The 8,379-nt window shown below is 50.8% G+C and overlaps 1 protein-coding gene across 1 annotated transcript in view; it reads right to left on the bottom strand.

Moving 5' to 3' along the window:
• The window catches only part of GRAMD2A (GRAM domain containing 2A), a 28,814-nt gene that overhangs the window by 5,645 nt on the left and 14,790 nt on the right, over positions 1-8,379 (bottom strand). Inside the window, exon 2 of the mRNA XM_025040379.1 lies at positions 148-230. Within this exon, the coding sequence (XP_024896147.1) occupies positions 148-230 (83 nt within the window). The remainder of the gene's footprint in view (positions 1-147; positions 231-8,379) is intronic.

Genomic DNA, 8,379 nt, shown 5'->3' with positions numbered 1-8,379 from the left:
CCTCGGAGTGGGAGAGAGAGGCCCCTGGGCAACCTGTGATTCACCTAACACCCCGACTCTGCCTTAAGGTCCCCTTTCTAACAGGTCACATTCCGAGGGCTTCCCACCCCCAGTCCGTATATATAATTTGACTTGGCGAGGGCTCACCTGGAGTCCGGCGGTGCCTGAACCCTGTCTAGTTTCTCTGTGCGGGACACAGGACTCTTCAGAGAAGCCGTCTTTCCATGCATCTGTTGGTTGTAAGAAGAAACGGGCCCACATCAGGAAGGGTGGATCACGGGGACGCCTTGCCCTACCAGCTCCACCATACCCAGGACAGCTGCCTCTGCCCACCACTTTTCAGGGGGAGGCCGAAGACATCGCAGTCGGGAGGCAGCAGCCCAGGCAGGGGTTCGGGAGCAGCTGACAGAGGCGGGAGTCTCATAAGCTGTCTTTCCTAGAAGCCTGAAGTTCAGTTTATGCCTGGGCGGAAGAAAATCAATCTACCTCATCCAGCACCAAGCAGAGTTAAAGCCTTGAGCCCCACCCTTTAGAAGGCATATTGGGAGGGAGGACTCCGAGACTTGCTTGCAGCTGAAAGTAAGTTTCCGAGATGCCTAGGTAATGCCTAGCATTACCGTAAACTATCAGGTTCTGGGCAAGGACGTTGAGCACAGAAGTCCTTATAAAAGTTGAGTAGCTGATGCAGCTGATGGTGTGGGAGTGGACTCCAGTCAGCCCACAGGTGGTGTGTGTGGGCCGAGATGGGAGGGGCTGCCCCATATACCAGGAAGTTGCCATGTGTCACCTTTGGACAGTCGGGGTAGCTCAGCCTGAGAGCCAAACATCTCAAAAATGTCCCAGAAAGAGGGTCCAGGAGGGAGGGGACACTCCAGTCCTAGGCCCAGGGGCTCCACAATGGCCTTGGAGTTCACGCCTCCCCTTAACAGCTCCAAACAATAGGGTTTCCTCCTTTCTGCCCCTCCAGGGAAGATAGGCTGGAAATCAATAAAGCCTGAGCAAACTAGCCCCCAGCTTAGTGGGTCCAGGGGCTGACAGGAAAAGGGGGTGGCCAAGAAGTAGAGCCAAGGCAGGGCAGCGCGGCGACCGGAATAGGTAACAAGTTCCTGTGCAGTGCTCTCTCAGCAGATGAGCCGGAACCTGGAGCCTGCAGATCCTAGCACTCAGTCGCTCTCAGCTCGGTGACTTGGCAGGTCAAAGTTCTCTTCTTCAAGAACAGTGACAGACTCAGCAGAGATCTGCCAGGACCCTCAGAGTTTAGTCTGACCCTCTCCCGCCATACCACTGGAAAGAGTAGGAAACTGAAACCCCAGGGGACAAGATGTACCCAACATCACACCATGAAGAGCCAGGTGACCCCGCCCACAAAATCAGCCCAGCCACAGCCATGTGACCTGGTAATCTCTGCCTCAACCTTACAGAAAAATTTGATATACACATCAACATATATTTCCTGTATCTTGCAAAGTGACAGAATGTCGCTTTGATTTGATGTACTAGTGATTTGACCTTTTGATTCCCAAAGTTAATTTCTGGATTTATTTGGTTCCATCATCTCACATTTCACAGAGGTTTCCCCCCCCTCCTTATTATAGGAAAAATGAGAAATATAAAATATATAAATATGATCAAAATCATCCATAAGAAAAAAATTCCCAAGTGACCTAAATATATATTTATGCAAATATATAATTTATGTGAGTGGGATTATAGATCATATAATTGGTATCCCCTATTTTTGTTGCTTAACATGATTTCATGAGAAATTCTCCATGTCACTGTCCATTCCTAAAATAAATTCTCAGAAGTGAAATTAGTGGATTGAGAACAAACATTTCTCAAGCTCTTTAGACCCACTTCCAAAATGCTTTCCAGATGCTATACCAGTTGACACGGCCTCAGCACTGCATGAGGGTGCCTATACCCTCCCATCCAAGCCCTATACTGGGTATTATCTTTTTCTCGCCTTTGCAGATTTGATAGGTGAGAATATACTGCTTTCATTTCCATTTCTACTTAATGGCAGGTTGAACATTTTTCCCAAAATATATATTGACCATTGAAATGTCATCTGTGAATTGTCTACAAGGATCTTCACGTTTTACTCATTGATTTGTATAAATTTTTTATTGAGAATATTAATCCTTGGTTTATCACTTTTGTAAATATTTTCCTCAGTTCGTCATTTGCCCTTTAGTTTTGTCTGGTATTGTTTCTGTATGTGCGTTTAATTTTTGTGTGGTAGATTCCAACCATCTCTTCCATGTCTCTGCTCCTCACTTGGTTTGAGTGCTTTGGTAGGAGAGGCCCCTACGACAGAGCACGTACAAGTCAAACCACTGAGCCCTTGGAGAACATGAGCTCTGCGGCCCATGAGCCCCTGGTTCACCATGGATGAGAAGGGCATGGGCTCGACTCTAAGGAACAAGCCCTCCAGCCTGGAGACCAGGGGATAAAACAGTACCCCAAAGAGGAGAAGGAGCGTGGCCCATGGTTTCAGAGGCAGGGAACCTGTCCCTCAGACACTGGAGAGGGTGATTTGAGTTGTCAGGGCTGCGGGAGCTCAGAAGACACATAGATCCCTGTGGAATAAAAGAGTTATGAAAGGCTCCTAAAGAAAAGGAAGCTGAGCCTTACCAACAGCAGGACTATAATCTTGCATGGATCCCATAATCTAACCCGGCATGGAGAATCATGCCTTTGCATGGATTCCAAACCACTCGTCCGTAGGTCCAAATATGACTTTCTCACAGTGGAGAACCTTCCCTTGGTCCTCCCACAGCCTGTGGAGGAGCCCCTACGGGGCAACTCACAGCACTCTGATCGCACCTGTCCTGTGGTCGCTGAGCCCTAACTGTCCATCTCCAGGGGCTCCAGGACATCAGGGACTCTGCCTCCTCCATCACTGAACCCCCTGAGCCTGAACACCAGCGTGCAGCAGAAACTCACGACATGTCTGAGGAATGGCTGGGAGAAGACAGTGCAAGCAAGGTAATGAGTGCAGGCTAGAGGAGCCACAGACGATGAGAATAACAGTATCTCTGTGAAAAAAGTAACAGTAATAAACAAGAGTCACTTGAGAACACACGACTCTCGAATATCTTTAAGCTAAAAGCAATTCCTTGTGATTAGAAGGATGGTTATCAGACAGTCCTTCATATCCATTCATTAGAGCAGTCCCTCCTGGCTGAGAGACCCTGCTGTGGCTGAAATACACTGCTTTCAAAATTACCTTCAATTCAGACTTTCTACTAATTAGTCTTCTCCCCTATAGCATTTGTTTGTTTAGCTGAGCAAAAATGAAGAAATGAGAGCAATGCCAGATGAAAAGGTCTGGGGCCAAGTGATCATGGAGCATTTACCAGCAGAACCAGGCAAGGGGTGGGGCACCCAGGGACTGGTCGCCACCCAGAGGGCCAGGAAGGAGGCTTCAAGAGCAGAGAGCTGGAGACTGGGGAAGGACACTGGTCCTCCAACCCTGCTGGCAGCCTCTGTCCATTCCTGCACAGACTTCCTGGGCTGAGGTGCTCCTACCCTGTGGGCTGTGAACTATACCCCCATGAAGTCTGTGGAGTTAAATATATCAGGAGTCCTCAAATCCATATTTATTTTTTCAATCAAAACCGCAAAAAAAAAAAAAAAAAAAGTCATTATTGTCATGAGAGGAATGGAGCAGAGGAGGCCCAGTATTTTGGACGTTAAAGGTTGGAAAACTCTTCAGATAAGGCCCTTTCACCCTGCTGAGCCTGGTCCCAAGGCAGGATGCCTATCCAGAGGACACGGCAAGTGTCTGCTCTGCTCTCTAGCATCACTGGCCAGTGAGGGAACTCAGGCCATCTGTCCATTCCTTCATTCCTTCTGCAAATACTTACTGAGCTTATCATACCGTGAGCCTGGTATGAGGCCTGCCAAGAGGGCAGGGATGGGCAGCTACTACTAGGAGGTGTCAAGAGGGAAGCCAGGCCCATCAAGAAAGGGGAGACACAGAGAGGGTAGGAGAGGGAGAGAAAGGCAGTGAGTAGGGAACCCAGAGATGAAGCCAAGCCGCCTCCCACTGACCTCACGGACTAGGCCTCCTGGGACACCTGACGCATGAGCTCTGCTCTGGATGCCTTCCCCAGGCTGACACTCCTACACTTACACCTCTAACCCTGACACCTTGGCCATGCCACCAAGGCACATCCAACCTGCTTGATTCTGAGCCCTCAGTATCCCTGAAAGGCTTCATCCTCCATAGTGACCCGAGCCAGAGTCCTCCACTCATTCTTTTCCCCACTGCCCAATCAATTCCCAAGGCCCCAGAGCCTTATCACTACTTAAACCCACAATACCATCTGCTCTCTCCATTCCCACTGCACCACGCAAGCTCAGGCCACCATCATTTTTTCCTGGATGCTGGCATCGGCTTTCTAACTAAATCTGCCCCAGCCTTGCCCTCACGTACCTGGCCCTCTCCACACGGCCAATGGAGCTATCTGGGACCCAGATCTGACCCGGCCTCTCTCCTGCTAAGTTCCTTCTTTATTTCCCTCTCACCTCTTCAGCTGGCCTTTCTGACCTTCCTGCTTCCCTTTGGAGACACCCTGCAGCTCTGCTGGATCCCTTTGCTTCCTCACCACAGAAACCTTTCACACTTGCATGTTCGCTGTACCTGGAATTCCTTCCCATGCTTATCTACCTGGGGAATTCCTGGTTATCTTATAAGCCCCAGTTCAAAGGTCACCTCCTCTGTGAAGCCTTCCATGGTTCCCACCTCCCAACCCGCAGAGCTAGCTGGTCAGTCCCTCCTCTGTGGTCCCTTGTCCCTTCTTTTATGCTGCTGCCCCAGCACTTACCACACCAGACTGTGCTTGTCTTTTTATACATCTATCTCCCCCAGTCGACTATGAGCTCCACCAGGAGCGTGTCTTAAATATTTCTATATCCCCAGCACACAGCAGACACCCAGTGTTTGCGAAATGAATGAGTGAAGGACAGATGGAGAAAGGTATATGATAAAAACCAAGAGGGAGGAGGGCCCAAAGAAAGCAGGACAGTAAAAGGGAAAGGACACAGAGAATGACCATCGCTTAGCAGGAGGGGGAAGAGGGAGGTAGACAGGAGCTAATGGGGTCACCCGCAGATGGGCCCTTCCCTCTCGGAGCCCTAGTCTGGGGGGTAGGAAGACAGCCCTGGCCCAGTACCACCAGGCACTCTCAATCTATGTGGGGACTAATCAAAAGGGGATCTCAGGTGGGAGGAAGACAACATAAAGAAAAGGATAAAGTGGCCCAGACAGGATGGGATGGTATTTTGGGGAAAGCACATGTTGGGCCCCTGCTGCCCCCACTGCACTGTTCAGTTGGCTGCACTCCCCTAGGCCGTGGCACGTCCAGGCAACACTCTTCCCGCTTACCCAGCCCCCACCCTCCCACCTGGCCCTTCCTAACCACATGGCAGTCCTCCCTCCAGGGTACCTCCTTGCCTCTGGCAGGAGCAGTGCCATGGCTGATGAACATTCCAGTACCTGTCTTGTGGACACAAATATTCATTTCTATGGGTAAACACTTAGGATTAGAATTGCTGGGTCATAAGGCAGGTGTATGTTCTGCTTCAAGCTTTCAAAGGCTCTCAGGTGATTTTTGACGTGGAGCCAATGTTAAGAAACTACTGGATGAACCCTGCCCTCACCCCTCCTTTCTTTATGGCTCCTGGTCTCCAGGGCCAATCAATTCTCCCATTTGAGTTCTAGATCCAGGGCCTGACTCTCTTGTGCCTTCGCCCTGCCCCTTTGGAGTTCCAGGAACATCTTTGGCAAGATGGAGAATCATTGTTAATAGAGGTTCCTCCCATCTGTTGAGGAGGTCACAGGGCACATTCACTACATTGTGCCAAGAAAATAAGACCAGCTTTCCCGCGCGGCCAAGGCTGACTCTGAGCTACACTGTGTTCTTTCTGGATTTGCCCAAAGCCTTTCTATGTTCTCTCTGGGCCATCAGTCCCAACATGCAGCCCAGAAGCTGGTTGACAAGACCTCTTCTGAAGGGAAATTGGAATCATGTGGATAGAATCAGGTTTATCATCAATATGCTGAAACTTGAGAATAAAAGGTAATCTCCTTTTGCAAAAAATTCTAATATTTCTTACACAGGAGCTGCACTTACACACTCACACAGAAGCTGTACCTTATTTTTTATTTTCTAAGCTAATATTCCATACCCAGGACAACTGCTTTGCCCTTTCTGCCGACTAGAAAAGAGGAGAAAATCCCATCGTTGAATTCCACACTGAGTGTAAGGCAGTAGGGCTCAGTGAGTTGGGGGGCCACATGCTGGGTCCCAATCCAGCTGTCCTGCTCAGTAATCCTGGCAAAGGACCCACGGATGGAAGACCCTCAGCATAGCCACAGAGCTGGGCTGAGAACACCTGGGCCAGGAATTTGCTTGTTTCTCTTTACTACCTGTGGCATCTTTCAAATGAAGGGGGATGTGGGTGTGGCCCTGCTTCCCAAGACACCGTGGTTTGTACCAAATGACCCTGGCGACAGCTGACAGGGCCGTGGATGTGCTCCAGATCCAAGTAAAGCCACTGCAAGCTGACCAGCAGCCTCTTGGGAGTGAAAAGATGGGCTGGCCAATCAGATTAGAAAGGGTTGGCCCTTTCTAATGAGTCCTAACTGGGAAATATGAGATGTGGGGGTGTGCAGCCAAAGGCCGTGAACAGGCATGCTGGAACAGAATCCCTGGGTGCACCAAGAGACTGGGTCTAGAGCAAGGAAAGTAGGAGCAGAGAGAATTAGGGGGGCATGGGCCAAGCCCCCACTCTGGGGAGAGCAGAGACGGTCTGCTCCCTATCGCTGCTCATTAACTTTGAATTCTGCTTCCAGTGCCCCAGCACTTGTAGCCAGACAAGAAAACCCCACACTGGATTTGCCCAACGACCACACATGTGACGTCATTTAGGCCCTTAATGTGGGGCAGGTGATAGTGCTTACGTATCATGGGTGGAGAACGGAGGCTCAGCTGGGTTCAACAACTTGCTCACACCCAGTCATTGGCAAAGCCAGGACTCCATGGAGGTCTGTCTGACATCCAAGCCTGGGTCATACCATACCCACCCCCAAGGCTTCAGGGCCAGGAAGGGGAGAGGACTCTGAATGCTCAAATTAAGTCAAGTCTATCAGCCAAGGTAGCCTCTGGGGAGAGGGGGGTGAACAGATCTGGCTCACGCTCTCTAATCTTTAGTTCAGCTCTAGTTCTGCAAGGGAGATGGCATCATCTCCATTACGCAGATGAGAAAACTGAGGTCCAGAGAGGTAGAGTACATTACTCCTGACCACGTAACTGGAAAGTAGTGGAGCTCAAATTCAAACTCCAGTCTGACTGAAAGTGTGCACTCTTTCTGACAGGGCCGGGAGGGCTCAAGGGCCCTGGAATTCTGCCCTCTCCTATAGCTTTCCCTGGCTGCAGTGCGAGGAGGCCCCAGCTCTTCCCCCAAGGCCCCAGTAGGCAGGGATTAGGGAAGACAGAGTGGGGGCGTTTCTTGGGCTGAGATGACTATGCAAGGGCCCCTCTGGGAATTGGGGTTCCCTAGATCAGACCCCCACCACCACCCGCCCCCAGCCTTTATCTCCTCTACTCAAAGAATCAAACAAACTGGGAGGGTTAGTTGCTCAGGAGGAGATGTGGGCTGGCCCGTCCCTCTGAGGGTGGCTGGATCCAGCCAGAACAAGAACCCCTTTGAGCTCTGGTGCTAACGAGAACTACTTTTACCTACAAAGATCTCAGAAACCCTGGGTTCTCTCTCAGCCAGTGGGAGCTGGGAGGGCCGAGAGCAAGGCTGGCCCTATTAGTCTCAGCAGCCAAGATGCTGCCTGCTGCCCAGGTCTCTGAGCGGAGCCCAAAGCTGCTCAGCTCAGCCCTTAGCTGCTTGGCCAACTGGACCAGCCTTGGGTAAAGGGCCCCAATCCTCCTTTTCCCTGCTTCCTGACTTCCCACCCAGGCCTAGGCTCTCTCAGCACACCAGAAAGGCCTATCTCCTCATGGGGGTGAAATTGAGGAGCAAAGTGCTCAGGCTGACGCCTCTCCTGCATTTGGGAGGTGTGCCCCTCCCAGCTCTGCCTGGGCCCTGCTGCACTAATCTGCTCCTGCCCAAGATAGAGTCCCTCTTGTTCTCATTCCCCAATACCTCTTCTCCCTGGAGCCTGGACAGTCTGTACCTCCAGGCAAAGCAGACCCCTCCCTGCCTGTGTCCACACCCAGTCTGCCCAGATACCTTCCTTTGCTGCATTGCCTGTTTATGTGGCTGTCTCCTCATTAGACTATCTTATTCATCTCTTACCCCAGGGCCTCACACAGCTTCAGGCATACAGTAAGTGCTCTATAACTGTTTATTGAATAA

The sequence above is a fragment of the Pteropus alecto genome, unplaced genomic scaffold, assembly GCF_000325575.1.
Source record: "Pteropus alecto unplaced genomic scaffold, ASM32557v1 scaffold38, whole genome shotgun sequence".
Taxonomy (NCBI): domain Eukaryota; kingdom Metazoa; phylum Chordata; class Mammalia; order Chiroptera; family Pteropodidae; genus Pteropus; species Pteropus alecto.
This window is presented reverse-complemented; position numbering and strand designations above follow the sequence as displayed.